At 41.5% G+C, this 24,318-nt stretch overlaps 1 protein-coding gene and 1 long non-coding RNA gene across 7 annotated transcripts in view; one reads left to right on the top strand and one right to left on the bottom strand.

The window, feature by feature from the left end:
• Positions 1 to 24,318, bottom strand: part of LOC122180401 — a 60,900-nt gene that overhangs the window by 7,845 nt on the left and 28,737 nt on the right. The window contains exons 10-12 of the long non-coding RNA XR_006179047.1: positions 22,215 to 22,304; positions 13,170 to 13,351; positions 1,341 to 2,146 (exon numbers count right to left, since the gene is read on the bottom strand). This is a non-coding gene — a long non-coding RNA (uncharacterized LOC122180401). The remainder of the gene's footprint in view (positions 1 to 1,340; positions 2,147 to 13,169; positions 13,352 to 22,214; positions 22,305 to 24,318) is intronic.
• Positions 1 to 24,318, top strand: part of ZNF827 (zinc finger protein 827) — a 107,173-nt gene that overhangs the window by 77,799 nt on the left and 5,056 nt on the right. For 2 of the 6 annotated variants that reach the window (XM_042872026.1, XM_042872025.1), the window contains exons 9-13: positions 15,736 to 15,873; positions 17,412 to 17,583; positions 18,901 to 19,067; positions 21,977 to 22,168; positions 22,277 to 22,454. In XM_042872026.1, the coding sequence (XP_042727960.1) occupies positions 15,736 to 15,873; positions 17,412 to 17,583; positions 18,901 to 19,067; positions 21,977 to 22,168; positions 22,277 to 22,454 (847 nt within the window). Of the gene's footprint in view, positions 1 to 15,735; positions 15,874 to 17,411; positions 17,584 to 18,900; positions 19,068 to 21,976; positions 22,169 to 22,276; positions 22,464 to 23,797; positions 23,867 to 24,318 lie in introns of those variants that run through there. The other 4 variants (XM_042872029.1, XM_042872030.1, XM_042872028.1 and 1 more) reach the window with 4 other exon arrangements.

Below are 24,318 nucleotides of genomic sequence, written 5' to 3'. Positions count from 1 at the left end.
AGGCAGGATAAATAGTTAGCACGATTAGTAGAATAAGTAGTTAGCAGCTTTTAAGTCTGGTAACCAAGGAAAAGAAATTTCCCACGGCTGTCAGCAGGGACTCAGTGGTCCAGCAGAAGTAATGATAACTCCCTGATAATCTGTGGTGAACTGTTAATAATTTGAGAAGGAAATAAAGCGATTTCCTATAGTTCAAAAGTATTGGATAGACTTGGCGAACTATTCTCCTTCCTTCCTAAAGTGTTTTGTAGTTTAGTAAGCATACAAAGTTAATTGCAGATGTATAGACTATTTTGGATTGCTACTACTATCCGTATAAGTTCACTTTTGCTCAACAATTAAAATAAATATTGAAATATTGCCCACATCAAACACAATTTGCCCAAAAATTACAATAGAATCAAAGCTGCAACCAATGCAAAAACGCATTCAAAACAATTCAGTAGTTTCGGCCTTTTCCCTTAAGAAGAGCAACAATAAATTAAATAAATTACCTTTTTTGGCTTAGCAAAGTGTAGGGAGAAGAAATGAAAATATTCTTTTCAAACAGTTGCTTTAAAAGGGCATTTTCATCCCTTGTTTTAAATGACTGCTTTCTTTTGACAGAAAACAGTCCAACTGTAAGCCAGACGATGTAGTTCAGTCCAAATCTCTAGATAAATTAAATACTTGATCTTATGCTGGTGTTCCTGACCCTTAGCCAATCTTTAATGTGTTTTAATAGTTTTCCACTACCTCACTGACTCATTCTGTAAATCAAACCTGCCTTCACGAAATCCAGATAGGTGACATTCACTATTTCTTTTTCAGTAATTTATGAATATTGTCAAAGATTCCAACCATGGGTTTGGGGAGTATCTTTTTCTCCACACATATCTGCATGTAGTATAACAACATTTCATTGTTTTCTCAAGAAAGAAAGAAAGAAAGAAACTTCTGCTCTCCTTCACTTATATTGTCAACATGCAGCAGTGAAACAGTTGAATCTATAGATAATAGTCTGGTCCCGCACAGTAGAGTTTGAGGGTGGTGAATCTTTTTCTGTCTCCTAAGTCGCACCTCCCCTAGTCAGCAGGGATCACTACAGCGGTGGAGTCACCCAGGACTTGGAGGCATAATGCACAATCAGATTTCTGACAGCTTTCTTTACAACAACTAGTATTGTACTTGGAAGTAAAATTGGCTAATTTGCTAATTATGATTAATAAGCATTACAGGTAAGACAATATTAGGCAATGGCTACTTCAAAGAGTAAAAGAAGAGGGAAAAAAAATGATAGAAAATGGGGAAAGAGGGCCAGCCAGCCAGATGTACAAACAGAGCAAAGCAAAGTGCCTCACCACTCCTGGATCCAGCGATGTCTTGGTGCTAGGTGCTGATCTGCAGTAGCGATGGGTTGTTGGAACTTCTGTAGTTCACTTGACAAATACAATGACAGTACAAACTCTTACTTATAGTCCAAAGTAAGCCTGTTCTTTTGGAGTGACAGCTTCTGGCTTTGGTATTTCATCTCGAACTCCTTTGTTCCTGTCTTCCAGAACTGCAAATTTAAGTCAGGAGATGAGAGGTAGCAGGGAGAGGCCAGCTGTCTTGCCTTCACAAGATGCAATACTTTCATTTTCTCCCAGGCCAAGTCTTGAGCCAATAAACACTCCATGATGCTCCCTTTTGAAGGCAAACAACTCCAAGGAAATGCTTTCAAATGTAGAACTGTCCACAAAGCGATGTTGCTTGCCTCACGTTGATTTGAGGTACTCATTAGCAATCTCAAATGAAATATATATATTTTTAATTCCATCGTTTCGTGAAAATTTACTATGACTTTCCAAATTGTTATTTTGATTGTGGTAAATGAATCTCATGTGGATTAAATAGATAGACGTCTGGAATTGGAAGACATAGATTTTTGGGTCTTGTAGTCCATGAATAGTCCTGACTCTCTGAATTCCATCCACTGGTACAAGACCTAATTTCACTAGTATTTATTTTAACGAAATAAAGCAAATATAGCTTTTGTCCACAAGTTCCATTTCTAAAATGCATCACAGCATCTCCTATCATGGTGTCTCTATGCTCTTCAGGGACCTGTAAGATGATAGATAGCCTCTGCTCCCTCTTCAGAAATGCTGAAAAGCTAGTATTATACCTGTTGCACAGATCAGTAAAAAAAAAATTAAATTTGGGAACTATGTAACAGTTTTATCAGTCGTATTTTTACTGCTAATGCAGTTAGTGGCATAATATTAAAACATGTAACAGTGATTCATATATGCTTAGAGCTACAGAATGCTTTTTCCTGTTCTCTTCATGCTCACACCTTCCTTCTATTTCTCTCTAAAGTGGCAATTCTACAGTAGCTTCAATAACTAAAAGGACAGATCTGCCTGCTCTCAGGGCCACATCTTTGCACGTTCTCCATTGCAGCGGTACCAACATCTAAGTGGGCACCTTGTAAGCAGAATTACGGGATCTAGTGGGCTAATCTCTTTTTCTAGTAGTTTGTGGGAATGCTGGGATCTGAGCAGGGTAAAGGGAAGTATCTTCCAGCTCTGTGAAACTTTGGTGTTTAACTTACCTTGATGCAGCTGTGACTGCTTTTTTTTACTATCATCTGTGACTGTAGTTGAAAATACCTCCTGAATGTTTGAAGTTTTAATTTAATGAGGTAAATAATTAAGCTTGTTATGTTGCATAGGTATCACATTCTTTAGAATGAAGTAGCTTGCATGTTTCTTGTCCAGTCAATGAATGTATAGATGTTATAGTTATGAGGCTAGAGAGCTTGGCTACGCAGTTATTACACCAAAGCAGAAAAGACAGGATGCTTACCAATGTCCGGGGCTCACTTATAAAACTCCACCAGAATGGATCTCCAGAAGAGATCCCTCCCTCCTGGCAATCAGCTCTTAAATGGCTCTAGGAGAGGTGCAGCCAGGCTCCACCCCATTCCTGCAGCACAGCTGAATTGCCTTCACCTGTGTTCCTGTGGCTGACTCAGTGCTTGTCTCAGGTGATCAATCAGAGGTTCAGGCCATGATTCAGCAGTTCCCATACATTTCTTCATGCCTAATCTCCCTTTTTAAGGTTTATGTTGTAATCTAGATGTTGTAATCCTGCGTATGTGATTGTCCAACCTACAAACGTGCCCATTTCATATGTTGTATTTCTGGTAGTATTTGTGCTGTGATTGTGGCCTCCTCTGCTCTGCAGCAAACTGAACTTCTGCATCCATTTATTGCAACTAGGTCTGAATTTTGGGTAATCTCTAGGTTAGTTAAGGCATCCAGAGTTTAAATGAAACAGACCTGAAATTAGAGTGCATCTGGCTATAGTTTCCCTTTCTCCTTAAGTTGCTAATGATTTTTTTCCCTTGGCCTCACTTAGTATGCTGCTAGACTTCCTATTATTACCTTAACTGGTGTTGTTCCTGAGATCACTGTACCTGCACTGTAGAAAGGAGACCTCAAGGTTTTGATTTTGATTTCTGTGGCACTGTTGTCACCCTGGAAAATGTGCTACGCCTTAGGGGACTGTGAAATATACAGACCCTAAGGATTTCTGTTGAAGTGCTTGACAATGAAATGCTGGCATTTAAATTGCCACTGTGTAGTTTTCCAGCTATGTGCCCATGGAGTTAATTAGAACAATTCACACCTTCTTACAGTTGTTTGCTTCCATCTGCGGAAAAGCCTCTAACTTCACATTATAGGTAATCCTCTGTTCACTTTATGAAGGCTTTTTTCACAGTCCTAAATACCAGAATGTTTAAAGGAAAGCTAGGAGTTAAGAGTACAATTACAAGCTATCAATTTTCTTGCACATTCACAGCAGCAGAACCTCTGGACTGTTATTTTTGAGAGAAAACACAGGATGGTTGAGGTAGGAAGAGACCTCTGGTGATTATCTAATTCAACTTTGGTGCTCAGGGCAGGATCAGTGGGCTGTTAAAGACCATGTCTCTGTCTGCTTTCCACTAGTGCAGCTTAACCTCGAGCACTGTATGCAGTTTTGGGCACCACAATATAAGAAGGACATAAAGCTATTGGAGAGGACTATGAATACACTGAAGGGTGTGGAGGGCAAGTTGTATGAGGAGCAGCTGAGGTCTCTTGGTTTGTTCAGCCAAGAGCAGAGGCTGAGGATGGGTTTCATGGCAGCATGCAGCTCCTCACATGGAGCAGAGGGACAGCACTGAGCTCTGCTCTGGTGACAGCAACAGGATCCAAGGGAATGGCATGGAGCTACATCAGGATACAGTCAGGTTGGGTAAAAGATTCTTCACTGCGAGGATGGTCAGGCTCCCCAAGGCAGTGGTCACAGCCCCATGCTGCCGGTGTTCAGGGAGCATTTGGGACAGTGCTCTCAGACATAGGGTTTGAATTTTGGTGGTCCTCTGTGGAACCAGGAGTTGGACTTGAAGATCCTTGTGGTCCCTTCCATCTCAGGACTCTGTGATTCTTTGTACAGGAGGTTTTGAATTTCTCCAGGGATGAAGATTCCATAAGCTATCTGTGGAGCAACCTGTGTGAGTACAAGACCACTGCAGCACAGTAAAAAAGTGTGGGGTTTTATATTGTTTAAATGGGATTTACTGTGTTCCAATCTGTACCTTTGCCGCTTCTCCACAGGGCATCTCTGAGAAGAGCCTGGCTTTATCTTCTCTGTTCCCCACCCTCGGGTTTATATACACATGAAAAGATCCCACCAAGATGTTCCCTCCAGGCTGAGTGATCCTAGCTGTCTCAGGCTCTCTGTACGACATGCTCCTATCTCTTAATAGTAGTGCTACACTTCAGTCTTTCTTTAAAGTCTAAATATTTCAAGACCCTGGCAGCATTTTCTGGTCCTGTGATGGAACAGCAATTTTTATTGCCCGTATAGTTGCAGAGGAAGTATACTTCTACATGAAATGACTTATACAGAACTTTTTTTTTCCCCCCCTGCTTTATTCCATTATTGATGCGTATGATTGTTTCATTTGGTTTCAGTTTTGGTCTGAGTTACTAGCTCTGCCCATCCAGGATGTTCAGGTAACCCCTTCACTTTCCCGATGATGGGAATGCCTGACCCTTGTTGGCTTCCCAACAGGGTGGAATAATGTAGAGTGGCACTTAATTCACTATGCAGGGCTTCCTCCACCAGGCACTCGGTCCTGTTGTTCATTTCCATCTCAGTATTACTGTGAAATGCGACTGCTGAAGGTGGGGCTAGAGGTAGATGCCACGCTGCGATCATCACGCCTGCAGAATGCAGTGTTAGCTACTCATTAACCCTTGAAAAATCTAGTTCTCTTTGTTTTGAAAAGCAACCTTTTAATTTTATTCCTTTTCTGATACAAGTCTGGGGTGAAATTCAACCAGGTACTCTTTTACTTGTGTACGTGTATGAACTGACATAGATACATGGAGATAATGAGAGATATCTCCCTCTGACAAATCCAGACTTTGTGGCAGTGTCATAGCTGGTAGGAACATACTTGTGACAGAGTAGCAGGTTGATTTCAATAACTAATGGGAGTTTCTGATCATCCAGTGTGCATTGTGTTTTGATTCTTCACAATCAGAAGTATGTCTCTGGGGTACACGGTACTTGGTGTATGCTCTTTGTCTTTGCACACTTTTGGTGCCTGCTCTCTGAAGTGTGATAGCAAGAGACAGATAACTGACAACTTGTAGAAAGTGATTCTAGGAAAGTGAGTTGAACTGCTCAGAAGTGGGCAGTGCTTGGCATAGTTCTCCAAAGAGAGACAGATTTTGCTTAACTTGTTCAATATGATTCAGTGCTAAACTGTGTGACAGTGGCTCTGGCTCTAGTATGCTTTTATCTATAGCATCCTGCCTTCAGATTCCCATGATCATCTGCTCGGGTGCAGCCTTCTTTTCCTGCGCACCCAGCTACTTTGAAAACCAGCTTGCCCTGCGGCCCATGAAAAGGGGGTTCCAAAGTTTCAGTTCATTTAATGCAGTCTTAACCAAGCCAGCTGCAACTGGTTACAGCATTGCATTTCTCTTTCAGCTTTTTCTGGGTCTGCTGCCAAGCATGTTTCCATCTAGCGTGTTGCAGATCTGTGATGTGGTAATGGTGCCCATCTCCTGAGTAGCCACTGCACTTCTAACTAACAAGCCCCCTTTCAAAACAGAACGTATTATGCAGAACAGACCATTTCAAATGATCAAATCTCCTCTTGGCTAAAATAAGACAGCTGAAGTATGCAGAATGTGCCAATGTGTGTGTGTTCATATTTTTGTGAACAATTGTGACTTATTGGCCATTCCCACAGCAGCCAAGGGCAGTGTGACTGGATCCCTCTGACGAACACATGAAACTACTGGTGAATTGGCCACTCTCTCAGTACTGCACACGTGAAAGAACTGCTGTGGGCATACAGGACTACTTCTTTTCCCGGTGAAGTCACTTCACTAATTATTTTGCCAATTAGTTACAGCACCTTCAAGATATGAAGACAGTTAATTAAAATAGACCCCCCAAAAATACATTCAGGTCCACGTCTAATGGATATCTTTAAAGGCCCTCCTATCTGGAAAGTCGTGATTGTTGTCCTATTATGGGTTGCCTTTGTACGTGGTAATTTTTCCCCTCTTGCACACGGTCTTCTCATGCAGACAAAAACATCTATTTTCATTTCATTTCGTGTTTGTTCCTCTTGAAGCGGGAAGAGCCTGACGGTAAGGGAAGAAGAAAGTGCTTTTACTCAGAACAATTATTTTCTGGTTTCATTCAGGATAATAATAGACCTCATCCACTAAATCCAGGCAAGCAGAAACTCTTAATTTCGTAAGTATCAAATCCAAGGCAAAATGCTCAAAGGGAACTGTTTCATCTGATATGGAAAACAAAACTTAGTATTTGTTTTTCTTCACCCTTTGAATATGGCAGGGTTTGGCACCTCTCAGCATTTTTGAGTGTGGTTTCTGAGTCTCAGTTATTTGACAGCAAATGTTTGGTAGTTGCTTTTTGGTTTTTTTTTTTGTTTCTTCATTTTTTCTTTAAAAAAAAATATAGTTGTAGTTATCAGTTTTTTTAAATAAATGCTTGTCACAAGTGGAGGTCGCATTTGAGAAGGGCTTGCTGAGCAGCTTCACTCATTCAAAGCACAGAATAAGAAATGTGGGATTTTGCCTAAGCTGTCTTCTGGGAAACCAGGACAACACAAGGCTGTCCAGCCAGTTCTTGGGACCTGTGTTTTGATTTGGGTGACGGAAGGTGAAGAATGGCCACGAATTGATAAAATGTGATTTTCAGGACAGGAAGAAGGAAAGCGGCAAAATAACAGCAGTTGGCCTCAGGAGGTATAGGTGTAACAAACATGGAGATCTGTATGGAGAGAAGCCTAACAATGGTTGTTGCCAGATCCAGAAAGAAAATCGACCCCTTGGGCCACGTTGAAGCCTTTGGCACTGCCTCCTGCAGGGTGCACAGAGCTAGCAGGGAGACCTAGAGCGAGAGAAGCTGTAACTAGCATAGCTGTGAAACCCTGGGAACCAAGTGGTATTCTCCAAGGGTCTGCTCTTGCTCTCATGTTACTTAGCTCTTTCATTCATGTTGTGGGTGATGGAATTGTGTTTATTAAATGTCCAGGTGACACCGTGCTAGTAGGTAAGTAAGTGCTGCAAAGGATGGAATTGGAGTTCTGCCTTCCCTCAAGGAAATGAAGGAGTGGTCTGGAAAACAGCGGTCAATTCAGCGAGGAAAAATTCTGTACTTGGATGAATGATGAGTGCCACAAAATGTGGGGAGAGATGAATGGCCAGGCAGTGCAGCTTAAGGGAGAGATCTGAATTAGTCTTGGTCAAACACCATATGTGGAGCTGACAGTGTACATGTTGCAGAAAGGGCAGTATCCCTCTGAGATGTGGGAAATGCTGTCTGTAAGGCACATGTGGTACTTCTTGCGCTGCAGCTGGAGCCCTGAATCCAATTTTGTGCTCTGTAACCCAGGAACAGTGTGCAGCACAGCAGTGCTCAGGGGATGGGAAACCATGAGCTGTGTGTAAAGACTGAAGGATTTGTGTCTGTTTATTCTGGAGAACAAAAGAGGAGATACAAGGTAATGGTATTCAAATATATAAAGCTTTCAGAAAAAAGGAATAAATGTTGCCTACGTTCACGTAAGGTGCAGAATAACGGGTTTAAATAACAACTGAGGAGATGTAAGTTAAACAGCAAAGTAAAACTTCCTGGCCAGTGTGGTGACTTTGCACTGCAGCAACAGTCACAGGAGACTGTGGAACCTCTGTATCGTTGGAGAGCTTTTTAAAAAAGTGTTGGACAAACACTTGTCAGAAGTGATAGGTACATTTGGTGTGTGGTGGGTGTGCCTTTCGGTGAGGGAAAGAACAAATGGCTTCCTGAAGTGCCTTCCAGCTGTAATTCTGTGATATAAATTCAGCAGCAAAGCTGTGAAGCTCATTAAATAACCTCAGAATTGATAGATCAGACTTTTGGCTAATACTCAGCATGCTGTGTTTTATAGACTGTTTGTTTTTCAATGTCGTATGAAGTCTCATATTCTCTTTTGTCTATCGTAATATCAGAAGATTTTGTAAAAGTAAGCATCAGCATTGAGCCAGATTGAATATGAATCTTTTCTTAGTACAAACTTAACGTGAAATAGAAAGACAGGTTTTAAAATGACTTCTTCAGCTCTGGGAAAGGAATTGGAACACATCATTCCGTGACGTTTCTTTCAGAATTACCTTAGTACTTTCCATCTTCACCCATCTTATCTTGTGCAAGGTTGTCTTCTACAATACTTGTCTGTCTAAGAGTAAATTAAATGGAAAATCAATCAATCAGGTATTGGGATAGATTGGAGGGAAAAAAAAACAAAAAAACAAAAGGAAAATGAATTTAAACAAAGCAGAAGACAGAATTTTTTCTTCTACAGAATGATTTTAGTTTCTCCCTACTCTGCTCTTACGAGGCCCCATCTGGAGTACTGCATCCAGGTCTGGGGCCCCCAGAACAAGAAAGACAGAGAGCTGTTGGAGAGGGTCCAGAGGAGAGCCACAAAGATGATCAGGGGGCTGGAGCACCTCCCCTATGAAGACAGGTTGAGGGAGCTGGGCTTGTTCAGCCTGGAGAAAAGAAGGCTGCGAGGTGACCTTCCAGTACCTAAAGGGAGCCTACAAACAGGAGGGGAGTCAACTCTTCACAAGAGTAGATAACGGCAGGACAAGGGGAAATGGCTTTAAGCTGAAGGAGGGGAGATTTAGGTTGGATGTCAAGGGGAGGTTTTTTACTATGAGAGCGATGAGGTTCGGGAGCAGGCTGCTCGGGGAGGCTGTGGATGCCCCGTCCCTGGAGGTGTTCAAAGGCAGGTTGGATGAAACTGTGGGCAGCCTGGTTTGGTATTAAGTGTGGAGGTTGGCAGCCCTGCTTGTGACAGGGGAGTTGGAGCTTGATGTTCCTTGAGGTCCCTTCCAACCTAAGCCATTCTATGACTGTAATTCAGTTTTCCTGGATTTTCCCTCCCGATCTCTGGATATTTTAGTCGAGTCCAGTGCGTGCAGTCATCTCACCAACTGCCCCAGTGCATCCCATACCTGACATGCAACCATGCAGACACAGAAGGAATTAAAGATGGGTCTGCAGGTAGATGTGTTTGTGATAGGAATTATGACAGGAGAAGGGTGGAGGAGCAAGTTAAGGGCTTCAAGGAAATGGCAGATTCACTGCTTATCACTCAGAGAATCTGCAGTAATAGCGGTGGAAACATTTTCTTTTACAGCAGCAACCACGGTCTGTGGGGGGTGGCACTTGTCCCCTGGCAGCTTGCAAAATGAAGCAAGGTGGCTTTTGCAGAATGTTTGCAGTGACTTCCATCTAGTTTTGAATCTTAATTCTGTCTGGTCAGAAAGAGATAGTCTGTGCTTGGGGCTGTATTTTGCATTCCTCCACTGATGTTTGTGGTCACCAGCTCACAGTTTCCTTAGTGAGGCACCTTTCAGTCCTCTAGAAAGGAGTCAAGGAGCCAGGGAGAAAAAATGTAATCCGAAGGCTTATTTGCCTTTATTTCTATCTGAATTCCGGCTAGAGAGTACTAGTGTTAGGCCCTGCTAAGTGACCTGTGTTACTACTTGCTCTCTATGGGAGAAATACCCCCACTGCAAACAGAAATTGGCATAGTGACCAAAATAAAAAGAGAAGAAAAAAAAGAAGGTTTGTACAGATACCATAATGGTCCTAAATGTACATGACAGTCTCTGAGTAATTTTGAAAAGGGTTTCTTAGGAGGCATGTTTTAAACAACTGTAGGAAAGAAACTCAAAAGGAAGAAACCCATTGGCATTACAAAAATTAACTAATTGTATTCTTTAACAATAGAAGCAAACAGTACTTTCATAAGTTCATTTGGATTCACTGTTTTAGCAACCAAAACAAAATTCCAAACAGCGTAAGCGGGGTGAGCAAAATGTAAGAGGCACCTGCTTGGGAGGGAGCTGGATGGGAGCTTGTGCAAATTCACCACGGTGGCTTATCCAGCTATCACAGAGAGATTGTTGCAGGGTGGTATCGTACTGAAATAAGGTATGGCATGCAAAGACAGCAGAGGGCACATTAGCAAGTTTTTATCTAACAACGGATACAGAATTTATTTTTTGTTTACAGCTATTATTTCTAAACAAGCAGAAATTATTATCATGGAGCTTTTGCTGCTGAAGGGATTGACTGCTCTCTTGGCTAACAGTGACTGGATAAACTTTCAGAAACCTGTTTGGGGGGGATTTTTTGGTGCTTCACATCATTTCTTGCAGTGTCTTAAATCAGTCTTAAAAACAGATCATCCGTATTATTTCCTTTATGGTTGTGAAACCAACCTGACTTTTTCCACTGTAATAGCTGTGAATGATAGAGAAAAGACAACTGGAGCCCGTGCAGGGAGTTAGAGGGACCCTTCTACTGCTTTCTGGTCAGTGATGTTACAGCTAAAGGCCATTCTTTGTATGCAACAGGAATTTTGGATTACCTTATTGTGTATGAAATGAGATTGCCAGCAAGACAACACTGTTTTATCCTACTGCGAGGCAGTGGGTCATAGATAGTGCTGTGCAGTGCAATCCTCAATGTGTTGTTGTAGTGTACGTTGTTATAAAAATAATTTATTTCAACAAATGACTGCAGAACTATTGCAGCTTCAGCCACCGGCCACAGAATTTACAAACATAAACTGATTTAAGTTTAGAAGTAGAAGATTTTTGTTTTCTTGTTTGTTGTTAAGTTTGAGTTTAAAGCAGACAGTAAAAGCCGATCGGAAAGCTTTATAATGCAGATGAAGGTTATCACAAACCCCATTGCTTAGTCACAAGTCCTCTGTTTGTGTAAGTGAAGTTAAATAGCTGTCAATCCTGAAACAAAGGAGGGAAGCAGATTTGTCTTCCAGGTCACTGAATCGACTACCTTATCTTTGCCTTGACTCAGGCTTCATTTTTCTCACCATGCCTGTGATGTCCGTTTGGAGAAATGCACTCAGTATTAGCAGCAAAGTGGGCTTCACTTTTTTCCCATGTCTCTCTGCAGAAGCATCTTTACAGTTCATCTTTTGTTTTTACACTTTTCACAAAAGCCAACGTCTTTATCACCTCAGTGACCTTTTTCTTGATTATTTTTTTTTATAAAGGAGTGCTGCAGTTTCATATAGTCAGTGTATTTTTGAGCTCACAAGCCCTTCTCAGGCTTTCAGCAAACAGGCTTGCAGCAAAGACTCAATTACGTGTTCCAAGAAAGGAGAGCTCAATTTTTAAATATACTGCATGCTTGCAAAAGGTGATGGATGAACACGAAAGTGGAAGGCTCCCATGCAATAAAGTGCATCTTTTATGATGCAGAGCACAGAGCGCAGGAAGACGTTGTAGTAACATAGATAAATGCAGAGAGAAGAATCTTTAGCCAAATGAAGTTCTTAAAAACAGTGTTTGCATGATTGCTCGACCTGAATACCTTGTTTCTGAATAACTAATTTCTTGAACTTATTTTAGATGCAACAAAATAGAAATAATCCTAAAAATGGGTTCTTGTGACGTTCATACACAGCTGCATACAGTCTATGTCCCTCTTGGGTAAAAGCGAGGTGCTTGAAGGATGACAGAGGACAGGCTAGCGGCAATCCACTTCAGGCTGGCAGTACCAGAAGTTATCAGCTGACTGCTAAAGTTCCAAAGACTTTCAGAGATATTTCCCCTTTATTGTGAAGTTTTTCTATATGTGAGAACTTGTAGCACTCACAGTGCTGATTGAGTGACTCTCAGCAGTTTATGTATTCAGGTCACGCTTTGTACTCATCTTCACAAACAGATGGGGTACCCTTTCTCAGCATTTGACAAAAGCCAGGCTAAGGCATTTCTAAAGGGGACAGTCCCAGCCCTTTCTAACCCTGCCTTGAACGAATGTGAGCCTTAATGCGCTTGCTTGTTACAGGGTTGAATTGGGGCTGGCAGGGAAGTGATACTAAGTGATGTAAAATGGCAGGAATGTTGGTCATAAAAACGTATTTCAATGCATTTCACTGAGAATTAACTTTTACATTTAGAAAAGGAAAAAAAGTTCTTAAATCATTCATGCAAAACTAAAACTATTTCAAAGTAATTTCATTACTGACCGTTAATATACTTCAAGTTTCTATTACTTTTTAATGGTGTACTGGAGAGCTTAGAGGCTTTTCATTTTACTAAGCATATTTTGTTCTAAACTCCAAAACCTATGTAGCTTATTACTTATTTAATCATTTCAGTATTATTCAGTCATATTTGTTTTTTAACGTAAGAACTTTGGAATTTGCTGAATGTCTGTTTAAAGCAGAAATCTTACATCAAGTTTTTGTGGTTTTTTGTGTTTTTGTTTTTTTATTTTTGTTTTTTTTTTGTTTTATAGGGATGTCTTAGTGGAAGTTGGGGTTCTGTGGGATATGTCTTACAATGGTGATTTATTATTTAACATTAGTTGTCTCAGTCCATCTTCCTCCTGGCCACTGAATGACCCTCTGTGTGAGGTATTCTTTAAAGATAATGATGCAGAGTGGCTTGCTGAAGCACACTGGGATACACAGAGAACAGTGTGCATAATATGGTGGTATGGTCTCGGAGTCACTGGACCATTACCAGCCTTAATTAGAGGCAGAGCCCAACGGTTGACTGTGGATGCTGACTCACCCGATTCCTCAGGTCACTGTGAAGGTCAGTTACTGGGTAGGCTCTGGGGATGATTCCTGGACTACTGTATGGAGGCAGAGCTTCAGTTTCTCAGCTGCAGACAGAGCTTTCAGGAGGCTGAAGGAGAAGGCTTCCCATGAAATGCTGAGGCTCCTGTGGTACCAGAGACCAGTTCTGTTATCCTGTGAGCAAGCAAAGAAACCTGATGAATAGAAAAAACACTTGGCTATAGAGAGAAGATTCAGTAGAAAAAGAAATAAGTACTACAGCTAGGACTGTAAAGTAAACATAAACACTTTGAAAACACCTGCAGTGCCTTCTTTGATGTCAGTGAAAAGGATGTAGCACCTTTGCAAGGGGCTAGCTCTCCCCAGCCTGAGACAACCAGAAAGCTGGTGTTTTTCCAACTTCCTATGAGCAGCCCCGAACTGATAGCTATAAATCCACAATAGGGAAGAGGATATTTCTCTTTCTTGAGAGATAAAAGAAGGCTGATGACTAATGCTGAAATGAATTGTTAAGAGACATATTTACGTCTAATTGTGCCGACTTGTTTGGTATGTGTCCCAATTAATTCGTTTTTGTTGTGAGCATATTGAAGCAACGTGCACCCTTGTGACCTTCTGTTATAATTATTACCATATTCCTCTTTTGAAGCGCTGTTTTGATTGTGTACTCAAGAAGCTCTGCTAAAATAACTGTAACATTAGTACAGAGTCAGATTTTTCCACTGTTTTGAACTGAAGGACGGTAACAGAAAGAATTACTCTTTATTGAAGATTTTGGAAGTTAAGGGTCACAATCCCTTTGGGGAGGTTTTTTGTTGTTTTTTTTTAATTTCACGAAAATGACTATTTTGAAGAGTCAGAACTTGTTTCCCAACTAGAAATTCTGTAAGAAAAAAATGTGTTGTTGGACGGCAGTGCTCAGATGTGACCTCATAATTCCTCCCTTGAATACTGTATGCAGGAGCTGAAAGGGGCTGGAAGGTACAACTGTCCCTAAACTTGTTGAAAATGCGTTGTGGAATCTCTGCCCTACATGAGGCGTTGTTTTTATTGTTGTTTAAATTAATTGCAGTATTTGACAACTGTTTACCTAAATCACACTAGAGCCAGCTGGGTTCCTGTTTGTCAGCAGGACTCTTCTAGACATGCCTGCCAGATTTGCAGCGGTAGGTGATGCTGCCTGTGCAAGTCGGGTGCTTATTCCTTCGTGTTTCCCTGGATGAAGATTCTGCTGCTTTGTGCCTGACTCTAGGATAGAACTTTAGCTCACTAAGATGTTTTTGCACTCCTGTCCTCAGATCCTCTCCTGTTGTTTACCTGAACACACCAGCCAAATGCTTTTCTTCTATCACATACACCAGGGGAGGTAGTTTTGGGCGGTGGTGATGGGGGATTAGAGAAGGGTGCTCTGTGTGTTTCACCTTCCATTCTAGTGGAAATAGGAGGTCTTCTACTTTCGGTAAGTTCTAAGCCAACTTTCCCACTCCTTCTGTCCTACTTTTGCTGCTGTTTTGAGGAAGCTGCTGAAAGCCCTTGAGTTTTGTGACACTTACCTGCAGCGGTCCCTTCCTTCAGGCACAACAGGACACTGGCAGAAAATACTTCTTTACACAAGATTTGCTAACATTCTTTCTCATACAAGTCTGGGTAGTATCACTGTTATCTTCCATCTACACTGGCTTCTTCTCCCTTCTGTCCAGATGCTTTTACCACCTTCTTCTAACAGTGTATGATTTTTGTTTGTCTTCGTCCCCAGTCTTTTCCTCTCTGCATTCTCACAGGGTGTCTTTTATGACTGTTCTATGCTGTGTGGAGTATCTATTTTCTACAGCAGACTCTCTCTGTTCTTGGAACAACTGGTAACACTTGTATAAAGATAACGTTTCTCAAAAGGTCTTAGTTTTTCAATGGGCAGCCCTCTGGGCTGCTGTGGATTTTGATGCCTGAGGACAGAAGTTACCGATTAGAGCTTACCCCAGGTGCCACCCACTCACTGGCATGCTGTGCCCTCTTCACTTAACTTCAGTCTGAGGTCTTCTTCAGTGCTCTTCTTCAATCTTCTGCTCTCCTTTAGTGGAAGACTGCTCGTACAGCAGTCATTTCTACATCCGTAGCAAATACAAAGTTTGGAGGTCTTCTTTCAGTATGAATAATAACCCAGTGTAAAATTAACCACCGTCTCAGACTGGGTCTTCATGCGCTGGGTGAAAGTGGGTGAGTGAACAAGCCAAAGGCATAGTTTCTCCACAAAAACAAAATTCGAGTTTAAAGCTTTGCCCTGCTCGTTTTTGAGTTTCTCTCTGTACGTAATCTGGTTGAACTCTGACTGTGTCTAGCTGGTAAGTGTTGTGTTTTACAGTATATATGGAAGATTAGGTATGAAAGATTTATTCCCTTTCCATCAATAGGAAAGTTTCCTTTCTTCATGAACTCGTGTCAGATGAGCACGCAGCCAAGGTGCTGTGTTTTATATCGTACCTACAGGAGTATGCTGAGTGAAATCTGAGTCTTCCGAGTTGTTAAAATACAGCTTTCTGTTTGTATGTATTTTGGCACAGAAACAGAAAAGCTAGGGTTGGAGGCAGGAAACGGATTGCCATCGTGGAAATTTAATGACCAGCTCTTTCCCTGTGAAGTGTGTGGAAAAGTGTTTGGTCGACAGCAGACCTTGTCCCGACATCTCTCGCTGCACACAGGTAAAAGCTGATGCTTTGATGTTATTCTTTAGTGCTGAGGAAATCCTTGTGTTCGTCATAGCTTATTTAAGATGGATGGGGGGAAGATAAGCAGATGAGTGTCTGTAGAATGGGCTATGCTCAGCTTTTTGCTAGAGCAAAGGCAACACCAGAAACAGGCCGGAAATAGCCACAGCAGAGGTGCTTGGGGACTTAGCTAACATTTCTTTACAGCCAGCTTGTAATTAATCTTTACAAAACGTGCAAGTTCAAGTTGGTCCAAGTTCCTGCAGATCAACCTGTAGATATCAGCTGTTTAACCAAATCTGCTAGCGCCATTCTGAAGGAAAGACACAGCCTTTGTCCGGCCTTTCTTACATTTACATGATGAGCTTCTTAAATGTTATCAAACAACAAAAGATTTGGCTTTGATGTTTCAGATATGGTGAAACTGACAGGATTTAATACCATCGTTCACCTTTGCTCTTATTATTTACTGTTTTTAAGAGCAACTATTCAAGTTCGTACCACCTCCCTAAAAGCCAATGATTGAAATCAACTGAGATGAGCAGTTTTTACATGGAAGATGCACTTTGTCGGCCTGCTGAGATGCACTGCACAAAATAAGACTTGAAAGCAAGAATTTCTAATACAGTACTGAAAAATATTGTTGGTATAATGCCAGTATATGTCACTTAGTACAGCCACGCTGGAAAGGTTCAGATGCTCTCGTTCCTTGGCATTGTGGACTTTTCTTAATCCAGAGCTGCTCTATTGAAGTTCTTCCCCCTAGCACTTGTTGTATTATGTTTCAATTTTAGAGCAGCAGCACTTGAACGGAGAGGGTTGTAAAAGCTGATGTAATATTTGGTTGTTTTATTAATCAGCTCTTCACAATAGGAAGCCTGGCATGCACAAAGAAATTGCTGCCAGGACTTAGGATTGTTAAATTTGAAATGAAATTGTTTTTATTTTAAAGGCTGTGAAGCACTGAAGCTCATGTTTAATTTCTTTTAATTGTTCTTTGAGTGTTTTTTGTTTTTGTTCTTTTTGTGAGCTTGTGTTCAGAACTGGCCTTATGCTGCAGCTTTCCCTTTCATCCCTGCCCACCCTCAGATCTTAATACAATACCATCAACCCTACAAGTGATCGTATGGGCAACCTCAAGAATAAGCGGACCCAAAATTGAAATAAAAGATGTTGGGTAAAGGAAGTAGTTGCAGGTTATGGACCTGTTTCTGTACTGGCTTTGCCGCAGCTCTCAGAGCAGCAATTACCCCACTTTTGCAGTTTATAAAGTTTTATATCTGACTACAAATGGTAGGCCGTGCTAAAAATATAGCCCTAAACTACTTCCAAATGAAGTTGTTGTTTTTTTTTTTTTCCTGAGTAATTGCTGTGAACTTCTATAATTTTCCAAAACGTCTAGTTTCCAAAGTACCTTATTCAGGAAATTGTTCAGAGAAACTCAAAGGAATGCATACTTGGTTATTGGAAGCTTTAACAACAGTTTGCTTCAAAATGAAGTTGAAATGGACGGTTTTCTGTTTCTTTCTCAGAAGAGAGAAAATACAAGTGCCACTTGTGCCCCTACGCTGCTAAGTGCCGTGCTAATCTGAACCAGCACCTGACCGTCCATTCTGTGAAGCTGGTGAGTACAGACACTGAGGACATTGTCAGCGCTGTCACTTCTGAAGGCAGTGATGGAAAGAAGCACCCTTACTACTACAGGTGAGGACCTAGGCAAGAGACCTAGTGCACCAGACACTGGAATTTGTCTTAGCTGCCTTTATAGGCTGTTGCAGGACCCCTCTTCTGGTGTTCCACGGTGAAATTGCACTGAATGTATTTGACTTGCCCATGTCTGTCTGACTTTGTGCTAAGCAGCAGAACTAGCTGCCTGCCTCGTGCTGTTTGACTTGGATAGTCATTGGGAAGGACAGAGTTCTTGAGCATGTGTGGTTTTGTTCTGGATGGTTTTTTTTAATGGTTCTGTGAGTCAAATGGACTCCTAGAAGCCTCTGTAATTTTTGATTTAAGTTTTGCACTGAGGAACTTCCCACTGTTTATGTAGATTCATGGCAAATCTAAAACACTATTAACTCCGTTGTTTTCAACCAAGTCTATGAAATCAAAGAGTAACGTATTAAAATAAAACATACACATTTTCCCATTTGCTAGAGGTATATACATTGTGACCAATATTGTGAAAAAAGACTTTTAGGAGAACGAGCCAGAAAAATTGAAAGGAACTGCCCAGACGAAATGGCAATTTGGGCATTCTCCTTTTTGTATGCAGTGCCGTGTGTTCTGCAAATTGTGCTATGCGCCCTAGTGGCCAAGCAGAGTACAAAATCACTCTCAGAGTGCTTCTTGCTTTAAATTGTGATGGCCCCAGAAAACAAGAGGAGGACTGCACAGAAGGTTAAAGAGTCCCTTCCATTGCTTCTCAATATCACTCTGCGTATGCATTGGCTGTGAAATCTGTCTCCCTGTTAATTATTTGCATAGCTGAGGACTGCTGTTTTCCAGTCAAGCGTAAGAAATGTTTGAACCCATTTTTACTTGCTTACGCTGAAACTGCCAGGCAGTTTTTCACAGGATCCTGGTTTGGCATGGGAACCATTCCAGGGCTTGAAAATAACTCCTAGAGCGTGCAGCACGCTTTCTGTTTGTCAGTGTATCAGCCATACTAAACGTCTTGGCAAAGCTGCGGTGCCTCTTATTGCCCAAAGGAATCAGCTAGGTGATGTGCAGCATCTGGAATCTGTAGTTTTTAATTAACTTTATGATTATCTAGCATCATTATAGCATGTACGGGATTGTTGCGTTGTGCCTGCCCTTAATCACATTGGCACGGCCATCAGTTCAGAAGCAGTTCAGCAGACAAAGAATTTTCCAATGAACATTCAACAGTGAGGAAGAGAACTGTGCAGTGAGGGTGGGTTTTTTGGTTTGTTTTTTCAAAATGAAGGGAAGGATAATATTCTTCTATTTGTAGTTTATTTTTTTAATGCTTCTTACTCTTGAATTCCCTTCTGCTTGCAGCTGTCATGTGTGTGGGTTTGAGACGGAGATGAACGTCCAGTTTGTCAGTCATATGTCCCTTCATGTGGATAAGGAGCAGTGGATGTTCTCGATTTGCTGCACAGCATGCGATTTTGTCACCATGGAAGAGGCAGATATGAAGGCTCATGTCAACAGCAAGCACACAGGTGACGATCCCCACCTCCCAGCTGCTGTGATCTCTCTCTTCCCTGCTTTTTAGGTGCAACCTTCACACTCCTGATAAGCGCTCTCTTTACTTTCACTGAAATGCTTGCTAATTAAGGTCTGATCTCTTAAAGCTGAAGTGAAGCCAGGCAAATAGTCCGCTAGTACAGATCAGTTTTCAAGTGTAGGGGACAAATGAAGGGCTACTTGGCCATGTCCCTCAAATCTCCTCCCTTGCTGAAGTTAACATAGATTGTTTGTTTTTTTGACTGATTTATTGTTTCATCAAAATCCTGATTTGACCTCAGTGCTGATAAGGCAACTTTGAGCACTAGCTGTGTGTATCTGGCTTTAAGGTTGTAACACATAATATACTGAGCTTTGCTCTTGGTGTGTTCAGAGTTTCTGTTGATGTTTCTTTAATGTTGTGACTCAGAAATACTTTAAATGTCACTTTATATTCAGTATCAGAGCAAATCCCGTGTCTTCTCCCTGGTCCTGTTCTTAGTCACTTAATAGCCAAAGATAAGAGCAACAGCAGTTTTCAAACAAGCTCCATATGCTTAGTCCAACTAGTGAAGCCCGGCATAATTTAAGGAGGAGAAAATTAGAATGCTTTTAGTTGATTTCTTTTATAACACCAAGCAGAAGAATTTTGTTGTCACAAACTACTAATAATTGCGTTGACGGTACTGAAGCTGAACTGCATCCAGCGCCGTTTTCCCATCATTAAATTGCTCTTTATGTCGAAGGTAAAAGTGGGAAGATAGGAAGGGTGGAAAGAGATAAAGGAGAGGAGAATGTTGTGCTTATAATGCACATTAAATTATTGGAATGCCTCACAAATTTTTGTGCCAGCTTTCAGCACTGCAACTCTACTCCCATCTCCCTGCACACGCACTGTCTTTACCCAATTTTTTCATCCATCTCCACTTGTAGATGGAGAAATGCCACCTATAGCCATGAGAAAAAATCGCATCAGAGCTCAGAACAAGAGCTGTACTTGCTGTGGCTAAAATATTGGAGGTGCTGCCTGTCTTCTAAAGCTTGTCTTTTAATTATCGCTTGTCTTTTAATTATCTGTTCTTCATTCACTTTGTCAAATTGAGCCATTCAGCAGGAGATCCCGCCAAATGCTTACACATATGGCACGTATTGGGGGAAAAAGACAGGATGGGTTTTCTGGTTCACTCGCCTCCAGTCCCTACCCTGTAAGGTTACTTACTCATAAAAGGCCTGTTTGTAAGGCTCTTGGCATATGTCTTCAGGCAAGTGGAATTGTTTTGGACCCGCTATGCCCACAGACAGATCGCATGCAGATTTTCTGGTATTCAAGTTGAGGTACCTTTTTAAAATTGCCAGCATGCGTCTTAGTGATAATCAGAACTCACCCATGTTCTTTTCTGCCAGAAGTTCCCTCAGTCTGAAACATCAGCTCACCCCCCTCCATCTTTTTCTCCCCTCCCCACGGTATTTATTCTCTTCCTGTATTTCTGGAGAACAACCCTCTCCCATCTAAATATTCATTGGGCCTTTTCTTACATGAAATACTCTTCTGAAAGTACCGATCTTACACTGTGTGTGTTCTTGTGAGATCCCCATTCTTGGCATACACAACAATGGCTGCACGTGGCATATTTAGTTGGAATAAGTAGCAGTGGCAGAGTAAAACAGCAGCAGCTGCTGGGAATAACTCACGCAGTAATATTCTGTGATCATATTTACCTTCCTTGGAGACTTTAGCTTGCTGATAGCTCGTATTCATCTTGTGTTCTGCTCAACTTCTTCCTTTATTTTGTTTTCCTTGACTGTTTCCAACTTAAGCTCTCCTCATTTGTAGCAAAAATTCTTGTTACTGGCCTTCCAGGTCATAACCTTGTAGTGTGTGCTATTAAATTTCATTCCGTTTTTATTACTCTAGCCCCCAAGGTCAGTGAGTCTTTCTGTATGATATCCCAGTCATCCTTCCTATTGACAGCATGGGTCATCAGATTTCATTAGCGCGTTCCAACATTTTTATCTAGACTTAAAGGTGCCACTTGTGAGCTTTTAGCTGGATACATATTGCTGTATGCAGAGGCCTCAATCGGAGGACTTACTTTATCACATAGATAATATGACATTTTAGTTAAGTCTGTTTTTAACACAGCTCTGAATAAAGCGTGACATAAAGGGGAGGAAATAATTTGTCCATTCTGATTCTTTGGCTCAGAGTGGAATGTACCAGGTTAGGCTTATATGAGAACTCTCACTCTTGCTCATTTCTAGAATGCGATACTATTTGGGATTCCAACTTCACACATTTATTGCACACATAAGGCAACGCTGGAGTGCTACAGCTTTAGATCCAGTTAAATATGTTTTGTTTTATTGTTTTTATCATTTAATTCTCAATGAGAGTTCCTAGCAACAGCAGATACATCTTGAGACCAGGCTGTTATTTCTTACAGTCATTATTCTTCTCTACCCTTCCTCTCAGAGCTACCCAATAGACAGACAAAAGCAGAAAGGTGAGGGAAGCTTAATTTGGAACACTAGTAAACGATGCCATCAACAGCACCCCGACCTCCATTGGAGAAAACGTGGCTTTTTTTCTCAGTGACAAGTTCTTGATCGTCTGAGCCAATCAAAGTGTGTGCTTGGGATCTTTTTTTTTTTTTTGCTTAATAATGTGATAGAATTGCATGCTTCCTTTCATTGCCATTACAGACAGAATACCTTCTAGGATATGCTAGTATAAACACTTACAAAATGGAGGGATATGAAATCATGATGCTTCCCTAACTGACCAGTTGATTTCAGACTTGTTTATAAGTATGTTTGAATTAACTTCAAATGACACTCATCCTGAAATGTAAAACAGGATTACAGTCTGCTGTACTAGCTATTGCTCCTAATTCCAATTTTTCAGCTGAGGAGAGGAAGACACCCAGTGAATCTAACAGTCCATCTTCATCTTCACTGTCAGCACTCAGTGACTCTGCTAACAGCAAAGAAGATGCAGATGTATCTCCAAAAAACAAGGGTTCAAACAACCTGCTGGTCATTTCTGTAGTGCCTGGTACTCAGACCTCACTGAATACTGAAGAGAAGTCAGAGAAAGGTAAAAAAAAAAAAAAACATCCCATAAAACAAATACAAATTGTCACCTCGTATGCAGTAGATCCGGCCACAGTATCAGGAATGCTTTTTCCTTTTGTTCATTTTTCAGGCTTTGAATGCGTTTTCTGTAACTTTGTCTGCAAAACAAAAAATATGTTTGAGCGCCATCTGCAAATCCACCTGATCACACGGATGTTTGAGTGTGATGTGTGCCACAAGTTCATGAAGACACCCGAGCAATTATTGGAGCACAAGAAATGCCACACTGTCCCCACTGGTGGGCTCAAGTAAGGAAAGCAAGTACACCAACTTTTACTGTGTTCAGCACCTCTAATACTGTGGGGACCAGGACAGAAGGAAGTAAACCAGAAAAGATTAGTAAAGTGTCTGAGAATCCAGATTTGGGGCTTCTGTTGTCTAGATAATAAAAGCCCAGTCCATTAGAGTTGCCTTAACATGGGTTTGCACCATTATAGCAAATAGTAGTATATGTAGTTTTCCCCAGTGATAGATCTTAACAAAGTATGGCCTTTCCCATTTCAAGTCAAAGAGGAGAAAGTACATGATGGGTCCTAAGAGAATGAGGCAGCACGGCACGGAGGCACTGTCCAATTAAGAGGCATTTGGAAGGCCTTAGAGCAAAGGAGAGCACGCACCGCATTCTCTGTTCTGCACCTAGCTCAAAGAATCTAAGTCCTGTCCAATCTGTGCCACTAAGTATGGAGTCAGCTTCTCAAAATCAGACCTCTCAGTTGCTTTGTAATCCTTGTAGATTCTAATGCAAAGTCAGCCTTTCTCAGCAACTAACTATTTTGATCCTTTTCTGCCTTTCTTTGTGTGTTTGGAATAATCACTGTAAATTAACGTGTAACAAGCAGTACGCTCTTTTAAGAAAAAAACCCTGTCTTTGGCTAAGGTGCTGTCCTTTAAGATCTGTTCATACAGAGCAACGTTTCTAGTGAGCGACTGTGCCCTTATGTCAAAGTTGGACCCCTGAGGGGAGGGGTTATAGTTGGGGCCATACGCTTGCTCCTTGTGTGCAGGTGATGTGTTGTTATGCAAGATGTATGCCCCTGTTCTCCATTTGTTCCAGCTGCTGCAGGAAGAGAGGCTGGAGCCACTTCAAGCCCGGCACAGGCCTCCCTGCTTGCACTGTTCTTGCTAAGCAAACTAATGTTTTCAATGCACTGTAACTGTCAGGTAACTAGCGCGCCACATTTAACATTACCATGAGTAGCTCTATCAGTTTGCACTGAGGTTTGTGAAAACTGGTTCTGTTTGCCAGGCAGTGTCTTGTTATACAGCTCTGTAGTTTCCCAAATTTGAATCTGTGATCAACTGAGATATGATGACTGAATCTGGGAATAAGACCGGGCTAGGAAACAAGTAGCGTGCCAGAACGATGGGATGTCTGTCTTGGACGCACAGGCCAGTGATCTCACGCGCTCTGGGTTTAAGCTGCACAGAATCTATTCTATTTACTGAGGAAAAATCATGACCTATGACTCAGACCTTCCTGACAGAATGGGCTTCTCAGTCTACATAAGTTATTCCTGCCCGACTCGAGTAATAATCAGGTACCTTCAAAGCTGCATCTAAGAAAAAGCTCTGATTTTTTTTTTTTTTTAAGGCATCCAGAAGAGCCTGAAGAGATCTAAGTAAATTGTATTTTTCTGTCTCCTGTTTGCTGTGGGGGAAGAGAAAAAAAAAAAAACATGATTCCTCCAGTTCCAGATCAAAATCTGAGATTCTGATCCAGAGAGCACCCAGCTCAGGAGAGGTATGTGCGCATAGACAGCTGAGTTCTCTGTTGCAGTAGAGCTAACCACTTTCAGCAGCCTCAGTGCCAGGTTCCCTCTCTGGATCAGAGTACTTGATGCTGCATCAGGAAAAGCGTCCGGATATTTTACTTCTGTTTGTTTGTCCTCCTGTATTATTTGCTGCACTCACTCCAAAATCTCTCCATCGTTAGCAAGATGAAACACAATCAGTTGTAGTGAGTGAAAACAAATGAGAGGATATCTGCTTAGAAATTACCTTAAATGACAGTGCATAATTGGCAGAGCTGCTAAAGAGTGAATGCAGATCAGCAGGCAAGGGAGACATCTGTAAGACGGCAGCTTGGCGCATTAGTTGTGTCTTTTTACCTAG

Source organism: Lagopus leucura, unplaced genomic scaffold, assembly GCF_019238085.1.
Source record: "Lagopus leucura isolate 7727_CA_CO unplaced genomic scaffold, USGS_WTPT01 Super-Scaffold_100004, whole genome shotgun sequence".
In the NCBI taxonomy this organism is placed as follows: domain Eukaryota; kingdom Metazoa; phylum Chordata; class Aves; order Galliformes; family Phasianidae; genus Lagopus; species Lagopus leucura.
Note: the sequence above shows the minus strand (reverse complement) of the source record. Positions and strands in the feature narration are given on the sequence as shown.